This window comes from Salmo salar, chromosome 05 (genome assembly GCF_965601325.2).
Source record: "Salmo salar chromosome 05, fSalSal1, whole genome shotgun sequence".
Taxonomy (NCBI): domain Eukaryota; kingdom Metazoa; phylum Chordata; class Actinopteri; order Salmoniformes; family Salmonidae; genus Salmo; species Salmo salar.
The window spans coordinates 39,377,501-39,394,521 of record NC_138295.1 but is presented as its reverse complement, the minus strand read 5'-3'; the positions used below and the strand labels follow the sequence as shown (position 1 = coordinate 39,394,521).

General features: G+C 42.3%; 1 protein-coding gene across 2 annotated transcripts; it reads right to left on the bottom strand.

Moving 5' to 3' along the window:
* Positions 1 to 2,003: 2,003 nt before the first annotated feature.
* LOC106604855 (fructose-bisphosphate aldolase B-like) lies at positions 2,004 to 16,704 on the bottom strand. 2 transcript variants are annotated; one of them, XM_014199918.3, is made up of 9 exons: positions 16,692 to 16,704; positions 6,693 to 6,805; positions 6,242 to 6,447; positions 4,133 to 4,187; positions 3,807 to 3,967; positions 3,506 to 3,589; positions 3,098 to 3,272; positions 2,696 to 2,895; positions 2,004 to 2,489 (listed from the first exon to the last, which is right to left on the bottom strand). In XM_014199918.3, exons 2-9 carry the CDS (start codon positions 6,802 to 6,804, stop codon positions 2,394 to 2,396), a joined length of 1,089 nt encoding a protein of 362 aa, XP_014055393.1. In that variant the 5' UTR covers position 6,805; positions 16,692 to 16,704; the 3' UTR covers positions 2,004 to 2,393. The 2 variants fall into 2 exon arrangements, with proteins under 2 accessions (XP_014055393.1, XP_014055392.1); XM_014199917.3 differs by lacking the exon at positions 16,692 to 16,704 and adding an exon at positions 9,097 to 9,298.
* Between the last annotated feature and the right edge of the window lie 317 nt (positions 16,705 to 17,021).

Genomic DNA, 17,021 nt, shown 5'->3' with positions numbered 1-17,021 from the left:
ACAAACAAATGTGGTAAAAAGACAATTCTTTCCACAAGGCAGTGAGGGATGCAGCTTAAACCCTGCCCTCTTCAACATGTACAGTACCAGTCAAAAGTTGACACACCACATTCAATTTTTTTTTTATTACATTGTAGAATAGTGAAGACAACTATGAAATCATGTAGTAACCACAAATGTTAAATCAAATTGTATATTCTTCAAAGTAGACACCCTTGGCATTCTCAACCAGCTTCATGAGGTAGTCACCTGGAAAGCATTTGAAGTAACAGATGTGCCTTGTTAAGTTCATTTGTGGAATTTCTTTCAATGCATTTGACACAATCAGTTGTGCTGTGACAAGGTAGGGGCGTACACAGAAGATAGGGCTATTTCGTAAAAGACCAAGTACGTGAAGAAAAACCCTTGAGTAGGTGTGTCCAAACTTTTGACTGGTACTGTGTATATATACACACACACTACCGTTCAAATGTTTGGGGTCACTTAGAAAAGCACATTTTTTGTCCATTGTTAATATTGTAGCTGGAAATGGTTGATTTATGGAATATCTACAGGCATACAGAGGCCCATTATCAGCAACCACCACTCCTGTGTTCCAATGGCAGATTAGCTAACACATCATTAAAAAAAAATTCTGCAATTGTTAGCACAGCTGACTAGTTGAGCATCAAAATGTGTGGGTTCGATTACAGGCTCAAAATGGCCAGAAACAAAGGACTTTCTTCTGAAACTCGCCAGTCTTACAAGAATAATTAAGGCTATTCCATGCAAGAAATTGACAAGAAACTGAAGATCTCGTACAATGCTGTGTACTACTCCCTTCACAGAACAGCACAAACTGACTCTAACTAGAATAGAATAGAGGCCCCAGTGCACAACTGAGCAAGAGGACAAGTACATTAGTGTCTAGTTTGAGAAACAGATGCCTCAAATAGCACCCACAAAACACCAGTCTCAACGTGAAGAGGTGACTCTGGGATGCTGGACTTCTAGGCATAACTGCAAAGAAAAAGCCATATCTCAGACTGGCCAATAAAAAGAAAAGATGGACAGAAGAACATCAACACTGGAACTCTGCCTAGAAGGCCAGCATCCCGGAGTCACCTGTTCACGTTGAGACTGGTGTTTCGCGCATACTATTTAAGGAAGCTACCAGTTGAGGACTTGTGAGGCATCTGTTTCTCAAACTAGACACTGTACTTGTCCTCTTGCTCAGTTGTGCACCGGGGCCTCCCACTTTCTATTCTGGTTAGAGCCAGTTTGCGCTGTTCTGTGAAGGGAGTAGTAGATAGCATTGTACAAGATCAGTTTCTTGCCAATTTCTCTCATGGAATAGCCTTCATTTTGCAGAACAAGAATAGACTGACGAGTTTCAGAAGGTCTTTGTTTCTGGCCATTTTGAGCCTGTAATCGAACCCACAAATGCTGATGTTCCAGATACAACTAGTCTAAAGGCCAGTTTTATTGCTTATTTAAATCAGCACAGTTTCCAGCTGTGCTAACAATTGCAAAAGGGTTTTATAATGAACAATTAGGCTTTTAAGATGATAAACTTGGATTAGCTAACACAGCGTGCCATTGGAACACAGGAGTGGTGGTTGCTGATAATGGTCTATGTAGATATTATTATTATTTTTTTTTAAATCAGCCGTTTCCAGCTACAATGGTCATTTACAACAATAAGTGTCTAAACTGTATTTCTGATCACTTTGTTATTTTAAATAGACCAAAATAAATGATTATTTCAAAAACATGGACATTTCTAAGTGACCCCAAACTTTTGAATGGTAGCATATAAAAAAATAATATATATATATAAAACAAATAAAATTTAAGTACCCACCTCATGAAAGTCGCCATTACAGTTCAACATGTAGGTTCTATACATTGTTAATGTCACATTTTCAGCAAATGGCGTTGTTAAATGTTTTGTCCATTTATTAATTAACAGACAACACCCTAAATGTATTCCCCCCACACACAGCATTCGACACATTAACAGCAATTTTTTAAACCTTTATTTAACTAGGCACGTCAGTTAAGAACAAATTCTTATTTACAATGACGGCCTACCCCAGCCAAACCCTAACCTGGACGACGCTGGACCAATTGTGCGCCGCCCTATGGGACTCCCAATCACAGCCAGTTGTGATAGAGCCTGGAATCGAACCAGGGTCTGTAGTGACGCCTCTAGCACCGCTGCGCCACTCTGGAGGCCCAAGTTAATACATTTCACATTTATTTATTTTACTCAATCTGTTTATGTAGTAAAATAACTCATACAACTGGGTTGTCATAGGGGAATGTTGTCATTGCAGGAATGAGAAGGGACGGGACGTGTACAGGTGACATTTTCTGCATTCTGTGGTCCTTGTCTGATGTGTGTTGTCTAGTCAGTAGACGTAGTTAGCTGTGTGCAGAGACTGCATGGAGGCCTGGTCAGCGCCGCTCACCGCTGTGTACTCTCCCTTGGAGGCAAGGCCATTGCTCTGAAAATGTACATTTGTGATTCAGTAATCAAGGTATGTGGTTCCAGAATGAAGCTTTGAGAGCGAGAAAGGAGAACGCAAATGGGACACTACTTCAGGATACAAGAACTCCACCATACAATAGTGTCCCAATGATGTCCATGTAGCCTGCACCTCTAAGCAAGGTGTCAACCCTACCCTAAAATAGCATAGCCCCTCCATCTTACCTTGGCTCTGGAGGTGAAGGCATCCTGTGCCGCTTTCTTGTTGGCGGCCTTGCCTTTCCAGGCGGCGAGGGCGGAGGCCTGGAGTGCACGGCCGTAGGAGAAGGAGAGCTTCCAGGGCCGGTGCAGGGCCGTCTGGTTCATGGCGTTCAGGTTCTGAGTGGCCTCTTCCTCACTCTGGCCTCCAGACAGGAAGGTGATGCCTTAGGGGGGGGGGGGGGGGGGTAGAATGTTTAGCAATTTGGTGACGGTTTCATTTTGGCATCACCGATCAACCAAATATACGTTTTTTTACTTCAAGTCTACCTTTACACCTAACCCCACCTGTTTGGGACATTCATTGTATTGATCACATCCCACTACCTACATTACCATCACCTCGACAAACCCCCAACCCAGTCTCACCAGGCACGGCGGCAGGGACGGTGCGCCTCAAGGCAGTGACGGTGGCCATGCCGACCTCCTGAGGAGTGAACTTCTTGGGGCAGGAGTGTCCGGCGGTGACCATGTTAGGCTTCAGCAGGGTGCCCTCCAAGTAGACATGGTGATCGTTCAGGGCCTTGTAGGTGGCAGCCAGGACCTGGTGAGGGGAGGGTTGGGTTTAGAGAGGCGTTTGGTTCAGGTTCAGTGATGTGAACTTAAATTGGAGCATGACTAAGAGGAGAATGAGGTATGAGTTTGTAATTCCATGCTGGTAAACCAGTCCAGCACTGGCTTTGTGGAAGGGAGAGAAAATGAGGACAGAAATGTGATTCACAAGTGTTTAACTGAAAGCCAACAAAGTATTTGAGAGGATAACAAGGTTATGATCACCTTCTCAGTGACGTACTGAGTGCGCAGCAGGTCATGGTCTCCGTCAGGCAGAATCTCTGGCTCCACAATTGGCACCAGGCCATTCTGAGGAGAGGACAGTTATCACATGTGGACACTGTGTGGACAAACCTTGCCTTTGAGGAATTTCTCAGCTCATATGTTAGTTTTGTGCGTGAAGTCAGGTAGTGTATACAGTAGCAGTACTGTGCATCTAAGACAATTTCCCCCTCAGGGACATTATTTTATCTTACCCTAAACACTACAGTTTTAAGACGAAGAAGTTCTCACGGCATGCACACACCTGTTGGCAGATACTGGCGTATCTGGCAAGTACGTTAGCGTTCTCTGCAATGGCGAGGGCTGAGGGGCAGGCGTCTGAAATCTTGAGCACACACCTCCACTTGGCGAAGTCACAACCATCCTTCTTGTACTGAGCACAACGGCCCGAGAGGCCATCAAGACCTGATGAAAAAGGTTTTTATATTACATTGCTTCCATGGTCATGCCATCATGTCAAACTGACTAAATGTGGGCTATGGAGATTGGAGAAGCTGGTTGGTTTTAATGTATAGCTTTAATGCATTTGTTACTTACAGAGTTGCAAAAGAAATGAAGAGCTATTCTTACCCTGTGTGGTCATCTCTCCATCTGTTCCATTCAGACCAGCTGTGCCACTGTCCACCTAGAAAACAAATGGTCAAACTATAACCCCTTTCCTAGGGTTGGGCGGTAGCCAGATTTGCATACAGTGATAGCGATTTTGTACCATACCGGGGTATGTAATACTTGAAAGTGCACACAGGGGGCGTCATTTCCCCCAAACCTTTTTTTATGGGGGGGGGGGGGGCACAAAACAATTTAAAAAACTAATTTTATTGGTCACATACACATGGTTAGCAGATGTTATTGCGAGTGTAGCGAAATGCTAGTTCCGACAGTGCAGCAATATCTAACATGTAATCTAACAATTCCACATGTTGGGTTCCGAGAATATGAAATATGCTTATTCATGTCACTGAGGGAGTGCTGAGGTTTAGAGGGTCTACACCAGAAGTTAATGGTTATAGGAGGAAGGTATATAGTGTGTGCAATTAAGCTTGGAATGTGTTGAGTGCAGGGAAGCGATTACATGTGGCAGGCATTGATAAGGGGAGAAAGCCATGGATTAGTGATGGAGTGGGGTTGAGGTCAGGTCACCTTTAATAAGGGAAAAATAAAAGTTTATGGCCCGTATCACTTAGTGTCCTGCCTAGCAGTAAAGAACAATGTTTGTACAGAGGTGTAGGAGGAGACTCATCCTATGAGGTACGGTTAAATATCAGCGCTTGTGTGAAAATGTCTTTGTCTGATGCAGCTGCATTGACACTCTGGGAATTAGAACCTCACAACTACCTAATAAACACAAATCTAAGTAAAGGAATGGAATAAGAATATATAAATATATGGATGAGCAATGACAGAGCAGCATAAGCAAGATGCAATAGATGGTATAAAATATAGTATATACACATGAGATGCAAGATATGTAAACATTATTAAAGTGGCATTATTAAAGTGACTACTGATCCATTTTTTTAAAAGTGTCCAATGATTTCAAGTCTATGTAGGCAGCAGCCTCTGTTAGTGATGGCTGTTTAACAGTCTGATGGCCTTGAGATAGAAGCTGCTCCCTCTGTTTCCTGAAGTCCACAATCATCTTTGTTTTGTTGACGTTGAGTGAGGTTGTTTTGCTGACACCACACTCGAGGGCCCTCACCTCCTCCCTGTAGGTTGTCTCGTGGTTGTTGGTAATCAAGCCTACTACTGTTGTCTGCAAACTTGATGATGGAGTTGGAGGCGTGCATGGCCACACAGTCATGGGTAAACAGGGAATACAGGAGGGGGCTGAGCATGCACCCTTGTGGGGCCCCAGTGTTAAGGATCAGCGAAGTGGAGATGTTTCCTACCTTCACCACCTGGGGGCGGAACGTCAGGAAGTCCAGGACAAAATTGCACAGGGCGGGGTTGAAACCCAGGGCCTCAAGCTTAATGATGAGCTTGGAGGGTACTATGGTGTTGAATGCTGAGCTATAGTCAATGAACAGCATTCTTAGATGGGTATTCCTCTTGTCCAGATGGGATAGGGTAGTGTGCAGTGTGATGGCGATTGCATCGTCTGTGGACCAATTGGGGCAGTAAGCAAATTGAAGCGGGTCTAGGGTGACAGGTAAGGTGGAGGTGATATGATCATTTAGGCAACAGGGATCTTGATTGAATGTCTCGGCTGTAACCAAGAAGCTTGAGCTTGACATTTAGACACTTAGCAAACAAATGCATAGCTTGAGTCCTGAGCTGGAAATAGTTCATTTGACACATCATAGATTTCTTATAGTTATACTTAACTTTGTAATAAGTGATGGCATAACACACACTTTCAAAATACCCCAGTATATACAGTATAGAGCCCAAGCCTACCCTTTCCCAGTAGTGTTTGATCGTTATAGTGCCATTAGATTACATCACACACAACCTTGATAAGTGAAACCAGTAGATACTCCAGGAGTGAGTTGTTGGCTGGTTGGGCATATGGTTATAATTGCCTTCACCTAACCAATCTTATCAGTAGACTATGGGAAGAGTGTGGCCGTGTCCAAATACCCATACTAGCCTACTACATACTTCAACTGCATACTAATTTCAGCGTTTGATCTAGTACAATTCACTGCCCTGATCAAGGATGGCATTGCTGGTCCTCACCTTGATGCCGACAACAATGCCCTTGTCCTTGACGACCTGGGGGAAGAGGACACCCTTGTCAGACTTCTGATACAATGTCTCGTGAAAAAAGATGATTCCACCAATGCAGTTGGGGTCAACTGCAGAGAACAGGAGGTCGCGGAAAGTCCGACGGTTCTCCTCAGTGTTTTCCACGTTTATCTTCTGCAGGCGGTTACTCATGGTGCCTGGATGGAGAAATTATTGGCAGGAAAGAACATTAGTGGCATTTCAGGGGGGAGAACAATATCTAAGAATTACAGATTCCTACAACTTCTCAAATTAAGGCTACCTCCAACTCTTACACTTCAGATGCCAAACCCATACAGGCCACCACTACTTGCTGAGAAAATGCAACAGCTGTTTCCCACCTCGCCAACACCCTCTCCACCCCACTCATCCAGTCCTTCCATGGCCAGTTTGGCCTACTCACCTGTGGACTCGTCTGCTGCCAGAATGCCCTTCCCTGGAGCCACAATCCTCTGGGCTATGTCAGAGAGCTCCTTCTTCTGCGCCGGAGAGAGGGATGGGAACTGGGTAGTCATCCTGTGTAGGTGAGAAATGTCAGTTAAAAGAAAACAAAAAGGAATTTAATAAATTAAATCCAGTAACCTAAATCCAGTTATGTAGGCTAGTTTGTCCTGATGGTGGTTCAAGTGTGGTTTATTCTCAAACACTGACAGTACCCACTACCACTGTACAGGAACTGTCAACATTTGGCTTGTAGTTTGAACTTTAGTCTGAAAGCTGGGGTGTATTACGCTGATTCTGTTGCAAAAAAAAAACGTTTAGTTGGCTCTATAAAAAAAAAAATAAGTGGCTGGATGAAGTTTAAAGGAACCGAAGACATCACTCCACTTTAGAGCATAGAAAAATCTATAATTTATATGTGTAGCTTGTGACAAACACGTCGCTGACTTTCCAGATTGGAATGGCAACGTGTTTTAGACATTAAATTAAAACTGCTACAACTTCGTTTAATAATGCTTAGCGATTAACCGACATTTCATTTTTTTCTGATTATTAAACAACTAATTGACCGAGTTCTGTTCAATTACTTGAATTCACTTTAGTTCGTTTTTTTTTGTGAGCCCAACGTGCCTTTTCTCAAGAGAGGAATCAAATAATTCACGAGAGAAATCAAGTCAAGAACTATGTGGGACGCTGGGCTGAAAGGAGTTTTAGTTTTCATTAAGCAAATATTCAACCTAGTTCTGGTTATGGTAATTAGCTACCATAATCAGCGCCTGTTTCCGGCTCCGACAGAGACTGATCAGAGATCTGTATATAATGACGAGATGCTCATATCGCCGCCCTAACAATGGGAGTCGTTGTCCCAAAGGCGGGAAGACAGGTGACAAGCTTTGGCCCAAAATAACCCATAAACGCATTTTTGCAAGAGTGAAATCTCTCGATTCAGCTCTTCCCTCTAGAGTCTAGACATATACTTTTACGCCTGCTACGTTCGATACAGACTGCATAGACAGCATGGGAGAGGAATGTACACAACTAAATGACAGGTTGAAAGTGTGCTATACTTTGAAGAACTAGTAAAATTATTTTGTCAATGACAGCTCTGCAGCATAGGCAGGTTAGCTACATAGGTTGGCTAAAGACAGTAAACCTGGGGAGCACAGATAACGTTAGATTTGTCTGGTTGGCTGCCAGATACTGCCTGAGCAGAGATGAGATGACTGAGGAATTAAAAATAGTCAAATAAAAACGAATATACACATATATTTCATTGAATTTCCTATTCTTCTATTGATGTCTACCCAACGTGGACCTGACTGAGACAACGTAATATTTTCAATGTTTTGGCAGTACTAATGTTCACTATTATTTCTGTTGTCTTATGTCTGTGCTTTGTCGCATTTGTTTTTTATCCCAGCCCCCGTCCCCCACAGGAGGCATTTTTCCTTTGGTAGACCGTCATTGTAAAAAAGAATTTGTTCTTAACTGACTAGCCTAGTTAAATAAAGGTTACATAAAAACATTGGCTTTGGAATTTCCATTATAAAGCGCCAAAAATCAGTTTGTCATTATTTTATAATGCATTTAATGTTTTAAAACGAAGTAATCGAAAACTGTGATTATCCTAATAGAACTGAAAACGACCTCGAAATGCATTAATCACTCAGCACTATCGTTTATGTACCCAACAGCTTTTACGTCACCTTTAGTGTTTGGTATAAAACGTTTTGCAACAGAATCTGATAATGAATACACCCCTGATAAATTACCCTCTCCCTAGGACAAAAAGATTCACAGTAAACTGGGAGTCAGTCGAACCATTTAAATTATAATTGAAAGAGCGTTCCGGAGGACCATAAAAGTATATTTGCCAACACATTCGCGATAACAAGATTACCCTACATAATTAACACAAGTTAAGCCAGCCAGAACATAAGCGCAGGTAAAACGCGGATTTAAATCTACATTTTGTGGGGCATTTCAGACTACCTAAACACTGACAATCACGCGCTGTCGAATTACAGAAACCATGATTTCAATTATATACGTGTATAGTTACATTTGAGATAAGCAAAACAATTGTAGGCTTACACTTGCATTAAAAATGGTTAGCCTACACTGTTTTGACTAGACAGAAGAGGTATCTGACGCATAGGTTGCAGAGTTTCGCATACTTCATTGAGCCTAAACAAAAATGCTAATTTCCAAAGACTGTCTTGCAACATCGGGCTGAAACATTGTAACCTACTACAATCCCATTGCAACATTTCAGAGCATCTATTTTCAGCTCTGCTGTGCACCGGAAAACTTTTCCAACGTTTTAATACGTTTAGGCTAAGCATGAAGCTGAAAGGAAAACTTACTTAAAAGTATGACAAAGTCGACAGCTGCAGAAAATGAATAGACAAACGGTCTCCTACTTCCAAGCAACAATTATGACTAATTGAGAAGGCCGAATCCGGTTTACAAAGCATTATTTATTGGACGGGATGACGGAGGCGGGAGGCTGCAATTGGTCGAGAAAGTCGGACCGGGGCTTGTTAGTGTATCAATGCATCTTTTGTGTACTTTGAGTTGTATCAGAAGTTGATAGTATGACTTCCAAGAGAAAACACCACATATACTCAGCAAACCCTTTGTTATACATTACAGCACGCATTGAGTGCATGATGATGGTGTTTATTTTTTTATTTCACCTTTATTTAACCAGGTAGGCTAGTTGAGAACAATTTCTCATTTGCAACTGCGACCTGGCCAAGATAAAGCAAAGCAGTTCGACACATACAACAACACAGAGTTACACATGAAATAAACAAACATACAATCAATAATGCATTAGAAAAATCTATAAACAGCATGTGCAAATGAGGTAGGATAAGAAAGGTAAGGCAATAAATAGGCCATGGTGGTGAACTAATTACAATATAGCAATTAAATACTGGAATGGTAGGGTGTGCAGAAGATGAATGTGCAAGTAGAGATACTGGGGTGCAAAGGAGCAAGATAAATAAATAAATACAGTATGGGGATGAGGTAGATTGGATGGGCTATTTACAGATGAGCTATGTACAGGTGCAGTGATCTGTGAGCTGCTCTGACAGCTGGTGCTTAGAGCTAGTGCGGGAGGTAAGAGTCTCCAGCTTCAGAGATTTTTGCAGTTCGTTCCAGTCATTGGCAGCAGAGAACTGGAAGGAGAGGCGGCCAAAGGAAGAATTGGCTTTGAGGGTGACCAGTGAGATATACCTGCTGGAGCGCGTGCTACGGGTGGGTGCTGCTATGGTGACCAGTGAGCTGAGATAAGGCGGAGCTTTACCTAGCAGAGACTTGTAGATGACCTGGAGACAGTGGGTTTGGAGACGAGTATGAAGCGAGGGCCAGCCAACGAGAGCATACAGGTCGCAGTGGTGGGTAGTATATGGGGCTTTGGTGACAAAACGGATGGCACTGTGATAGACTGCATCCAATTTGTTGAGTGGAGTGTTGGAGGCTATTTTGTAAATGACATCGCCGAAGTCGAGGATTGGTAGGATGGTCAGTTTTACGAGGGTATGTTTGGCAGCATGAGTGAAGCATGCTTTGTTGCGAAATAGGAAGCCGATTCTAGATTTAATTTTGGATTGGAGATGTTTAATGTGTCTGGAAGGAGAGTTTACAGTCTAACCAGACACCTAGGTATTTGTAGTTGTCCACATATTCTAAGTCAGAACCGTCCAGAGTAGTGATGCTGGACGGGTGGGCAGGTGCAGGCAGCGAACGGTTGAAGAGCATGCATTTAGTTTTACTTGCATTTAAGAGCAGTTGGAGGCCACGGAAGGAGAGTTGTATGGCATTGAAGCTCATCTGGAGGTTAGTTAACACAGTGTCCAAAGAAGGGCCAGAGCTATACAGAATGGTGTCGTCTGCGTAGAGGTGGATCAGAGAATCACCAGCAGCAAGAGCGACATCATTGATGTATACAGAGAAGAGAGTCGGCCCGAGAATTGAACCCCGTGGCACCCCCATAGAGACTGCCAGAGGTCCGGACAACAGACCCTCCGATTTGACACACTGAACTCTATCGGAGAAGTAGTTGGTGAACCAAGCGAGGCAATCATTTGAGAAACCAAGGCTGTTGAGTCTGCCAATAAGAATGTTGTGATTGACAGAGTCGAAAGCCTTAGCCAGGTCGATGAATACGGCTGCACCGTAATGTCTCTTATCGATGGCGGTTATGATATCGTTTAGGACCTTGAGCGTGGCTGAGGTGCACCCATGACCATCTCTGAAACCAGATTGCATAGCGGAGAAGGTATGGTGAGATTTGAAATGTTCGGTAATCTGTTTGTTAACTTGGCTTTCAAAGACCTTAGAAAGGCAGGGTAGAATAGATATAGGTCTGTAGCAGTTTGGGTCTAGAGTGTCTTCCCCTTTGAAGAGGGGGATGAGCGCGGCAGATTTCCAATCTATGGGAATCTCAGACGATATGAAAGAGAGATTGAACAGGCTAGTAATAGGGGTTGCAACAATTTTCGGCAGATCATTTTAGAAAGAGAGGGTCCAGATTGTCTAGCCCGCCTGATTTGTAGGGGTCCAGAATTTGCAGCTCTTTCAGAACATCAGCTATCTGGATTTGGGTGAAGGAGAAGTAGGGGAGGTTTGGGAGCGCTGTGGGGAGCGCAGGGCTGTTGTCCGGGGTAGGGGTAGACAGGTGGAAAGCATGGACAGCCGTAGAAAAATGCTTATTGAAATTCTCAATTATTGTGGATTTATCGGTAGTGACAGTGTTTCCTAGCCTCAGTGCAGTGGGCAGCTGGGAGGAGGTGCTCTTATTCTCCATGGACTTTATAGTGTCCCAGAACTTTTTTGAGTTTGTACTACAGGATGCAAATTTCTGTTTGAAAAAGCCAGCCTTAGCTTTGCTAACTGCCTGTGTATATTGGTTCCTAACTTCCCTGAAAAGTTGCATATCACGGGGGCGATTCGATGCTAATGCAAAACGCCACAGGATGTTTTTGTGCTGATCAAGGGCAGACCGGTCTGGAGTGAACCAAGGGCTATATCTATTCCTGGTTCTACATTTTTTGAATGGAGCATGCCATCTTAAATAAGATGGCGAGGAAGGCACTTTTAAAGAATAACCAGGCATCCTCTACTGACGGGATGAGGTCAATGTCATTCCAGGATACCCCGGCCAGGTCGATTAGAAAGGCCTGTTCACTGAAGTGTTTTAGGGAGCGTTTGACAGTGATGAGGGGTGGTCGTTTGACCGCAGACCCATTACGGATGCAGGCAATGAGGCAGTGATCGCTGAGATCTTGGTTGAAAACAGCAGAGGTGTATTTGGAGGGCGAGTTAGTTAGGATGATATCTATGAGGGTGCCCGTGTTTACGGATTTGGGGTTGTACCTGGTAGTGTGTGTCCCTTAAATTAAATCCAGATAATATTTATTATAATGTTGCTTTTCTGGTTTCATACTGTCTTGTCTTTCCTGCTATTGTGTGCGTGTCTGTCTGTCTGTCTGTCTGTCTGTCTGTCTGTCTGTCTGTCTGTCTGTCTGTCTGTCTGTCAAATCAAAGTTAATTGGTCGCTTACACAGTTTAACAGATGATATAGAGGGTGCAGTGAAATGCGTATGTAGCTAGCTCTTTACAAAATAGCAAAATGTCAAACAAATACACCAAAAACAAAAAATAAATACAAGAAATGGCACTTTAAATGGGGAGGAGGCTCACAGTAATGGCTGGAACGGAATTTCTGCTGATCCAGTTTCTGCCGTTTTGCCTGTGGCCATGGCACCTCCCTGACCTGTTTACCAGACGTGCTACCTTGTCGTGTTGCTGCTCCAGTTTCAACTGTCCTGCCTGCGGCTATGGAACCCCTGACCTGTTTACCGGATGTGCTACTTTGTCCCGGACTTGCTGTTTTAGACCCTTTCTCTCTCTACCTACCACACCTGCTGTCTCGACCTCTGAATGCTCAGCTATGAAAAGCCAACTGACATTTACTCATGAGGTGCTGACCTGTTGCACCCTCTACAACCACAGTCATTATTATTTGACCCTACTGGTCATCTATGAACGTTTGAACATCTTGAAGAACGATCTGGCCTTAATGGCCATGTACTCTTATAATCCCCACCCAGCACAGCCAGAAGAGGTTCCATCCTTTCTAGGGAGTTTTTCCTAGCCACCGTGCTTGTACGTCTGCATTGCTTGCTGTTTGGGGTTTTAGGCTGGGTTTCTGTATAAGCACTTTGTGACATCTGCTGATGTATTTAATACAATATGAATGATGAAATGGTCTCAAACACATCAAACACCTGGTTTCCATCACAGGAGGTTGGTGGCACCTTAATTGGGGAGGACGAGCTCGTGGTAATGGCTGGAGCGGATTTGGTGGAATGGTATCAAATACATCAAAAAATGTGAATACAATTTTATTGGTCACATGCACTGAATACAACATGTGCAGACCTTACAGTGCAATGCTTACTTATAAGCCCTTAACTAACAATACTTTAAGAAGTTTGAAGAAAAAAGTGTTAAGTAAAAAATAAATAAATAAAATAAATGTTTAAGGCCGTCCTCTGACACTGCCTGTTATAGAGGTCCCGGATGGCAGGAAGCTTGGCCCCGGTGATGTACTGGGCCATGGTTTCCATGTGTTTGATACCATTCCATTCACTCCATCCCATTCATTATTATGAGCCGTCCTCCCCTCACAAGATATACTAAGAAGGATATGTACAGCAGTACATATATTAGAGCGAGCTATGTCAAGAATCCAGTATATAAACAAATATGCGGTGTGTGTATAAACAGTGTTAACTAAAATGCAATGTACAGTAGAATGAGCTATGTCGAGAACACAGTATTTAAATACTCAGTACAAAACCCCTTGGCATCTGAGACATCTTTCTCTACGTCTGGGTTTGTCGGTTTTAGAATGGAGTTATCGTCTACAATGGATTGGTGTCGAAATTACAGAACCCCCTAAAACTCAACTAATAAGTAATTTATGTCTGCATAGGTCAGCAGTATCTGATATATTGCTCTGATAAGGTTCCTTTGGAATCACGCAATACCACTTTATAACAGTTCAGGAATACAAAGGTCAACTGATGTGTGCCAACCAAGTAAGTCATGTTTGAAAAATAACTTATTTGGTGGAAATTGAATTGTGTTATGTGGTGTACACATTGTAATCATTTACTGGGGACAGATAAGTATTACTCTAATGGCCATGGGCAGGGACAACCTACAGTGCCTTCAGATAATATTCACACCCCTTGACTTTTTCCACATTTTGTTGTGTTACAGGCTGAATTTAAAATGGTTTAAATTGAGAATTTTTTGTCACTGACCTACACACAATACCTTATAATATCAAAGTGGAATTATGTTTTTCTAAATGTTTACAAATTATTTAAAATTTAAAGCTGAAATGTATTGAGTCAATAAGTATTCAACCCCTTCGTTATGGCAAGCCTAAATAAGTTCAAGAGAAAAAAATTTACTTTACAAGTCACATAATAGGTTTCACGGACTCACCTTGTGGGCAATAATGTTAATAATAACATGATTGGTTAATGACTACCTCATCTCTGTACCTCACACAAACAATTATCTGTAAGCTCCCTCTGTCGAGCAGTGAATTTCAAAAACAGATTCACCCACAAAGACCACGGAGGTTATCCAGTGCCTCGCAAAAAGGACACCTATTAGTAGATCAAAAATTCAAATTAAAAAAATAACCTGACATTGAATATTCCTATGAGCATGGTGCAGTTATTAATTACACTTTGGATGGTGTATCAATACACCCAGTCACTACAAAGATACAGGCGTCCTTCCTAACTCAGTTGCCGGAGAGGAAGGAAACCGCTCAGGGACTTCCCCATGAGGCCGATGGTGACTTTAAAACAGTTACAGAGTTTAATAGCTGTGATAGGAGAAAACTGAGGATGGATCAACAACATTGTAGTTACTCCCTTATACTAACCTAATTGGCAGCGTGAAAAAAAGGAAGTGTACAGAGTACAAATATTCCAAAACATGCATCCTGTTTGCAACTAGGCACTAAAGTAATACTGCAAAAGAAATGTGGCAAAGCAATTTACTTTTTGTCCTGAATACAAAGTGTTGCGTTTGGGACAAATCCAACACAACACATTACTGAGTACCACTCTACATATTTTCAAGCATAGTGGTGGTTGCATCATGTTATGGGTATACTTGTAATCGTTAAGGACTGGGGTGTTTTTCAGGATAAAAAAGAAACGTGATGGAGCTATGCACAGTCAAAATACTAGAGAAAAACCTGGTTGTCTGCTTTCCACCAGATACTGGGAGATTAATTCACCTTTCAGCAAGACCATAACCTAAAACACAATGCCATATCTACACTGAGGTTGCTTACCAAGAAAACAGTGAAGGTTCCTGAGTGGCCGAGTTTCAGTTTTGACTTAAATATGATTGACAATCTATGGCAAGACCTGAAAATGGTTGAATAGCAATGATCAACAACCAATTTCACAGAGCTTGAAGAATAAAAAAAAATGTAAATGGGCAAGTATTGTTGTATCCAGGTGTGCAAAGTTCTTAGAGACTTACCCAGAAAGACTCACAGCTGTAATCACTGCCAAAAGTGATTCTTACATGTATTGACTTAGGGTTGTGAATACTTATCTAAATGAGATATTTCTTTATTTCGTTATCAATCAATTTGACATTTCTAAAAACATGTTTTCACTTTGCCATTATGGGGTATTGTGTGTAAATGGGTGAGAAAAACAACAACTTTTTAATCCATTTTGAATTCATGCTATAACACAACAAAATGGTGTATGAATACTTTCTGAAGGCACTGTAAATCCCTGTTCCACTACAGATATCAGTCATGAAAGAAACGCTTAGATTGATCGAGATAACAGGCCAAAACAACAACGTTGTGTGAGAATGACATTGGGAAGGGGTGCTCTGCTACACAGCAGGGGTTGTGTGAATGACTGCATCAGACAAACGTATTTGAACCCTGGGTATGAGGTAGGCAGGGTGGGACGCTAATGCACAACCTCTTGCAAATCAAGCTTACACAAGATGGACCATGAACCCCTGATCAATGGTCTTACAAATACTCTCGGTCAAAGTACATTCCCATCAGACTCTCATTCACTTGAGAGAGGTGTATGCATGTGTAGCGGGTCTACTATGCACCACAGGAGAACCAAGAAATGAAGAGCGACACCACGGCTGTCTTTTAGGCTTTTATGTTGATCTGCAATAGTATTGTGAAAAGACAGGACAGGAACACATCAGTCTCCAATGCACCACCTGACAAGTTGTTCTTTCTCTCTCAGTGTTTTCTCAGACTCTCACAATCACACTCATACATAAAGCCATAATGTATAGTATAAAATAATAACCAGTCCTTAATACAAAGAATGTATAATCTTAATTCTTAGACAATAGAACCATACCTGCAATAGTATTGTGAAAAGACAGGACAGGAACACATCAGTCTCCAATGCACAACCTGACAAGTTGTTCTACACAGGAGCATGAAGAAAGGTAAAACACATATCCTGTCTCACATCCCCAATACATTGCTAGGTGCTTTCAGTGTTGACAGTACCAAAATACAACAACTCATGTACAAAAACACTGCAACACAAACAAGTTACAACGTGAAATCGCCTTTATCCCATTCAGACCTTAGAGGGCCAAAACGACATGTCCCATAATGCAACACCATCACAAGTCGGCAGCTCAGCTTGCCGTCTGCATCACAGAAAGGCATGCTAGCTAGCAACACTTTTAGCACTCTGTAAACTATATTAATAACAACAATAAAACTCTGAAAGTTACGTGTTTCAATAGTCTCACACTCCCTTATAACAATTTCTACAGCATTAACCTTGAGACGTTTTATTTATTTCACATTACGGACTTCTACAAAGGAGTAATCTGCAACCCATACCTTTCTCTCTCAGTGTTTTCTCAGACTGAGGAGAACGGGAGCTACGGGTAGTACCAGGGTGTTAGTAGGTGACGCAAGCACCCAGATAAAATAAAATACATTTAATGAAACAAAACCCGAAGATGTTAACATCATTCAGCTACTGTAGCTGCCTACCTAACATCAACAGGCAGCACCAGTAGCGCAACAATTAAAATTAGAAACCAAAAGTAAAATTCCTGGCGATCATAGCGATCTGTCCCCCCTTCTGAACTTGGAATATTCCTGTTCGCGGGCTTTGGCCACTGACCCTCAACCTGATTGTTCTGTTTTGCGTTGTGTACTATTCTA

Bases quoted from the DNA above. Each gene is read 5' to 3' on its own strand.
- LOC106604855 (XM_014199918.3), bottom strand. From the start codon at position 6,804: ATGACTACCCAGTTCCCATCCCTCTCTCCGGCGCAGAAGAAGGAGCTC. The intron at 4,188-6,241 runs GTGAGGACCAGC...TTTGTTTTCTAG, and splicing joins GCATTGTTGTCGGCATCAAG to GTGGACAGTGGCACAGCTGG. The intron at 3,968-4,132 runs GTAAGAATAGCT...CTTTTTCATCAG, and splicing joins TGGAGAGATGACCACACAGG to GTCTTGATGGCCTCTCGGGC.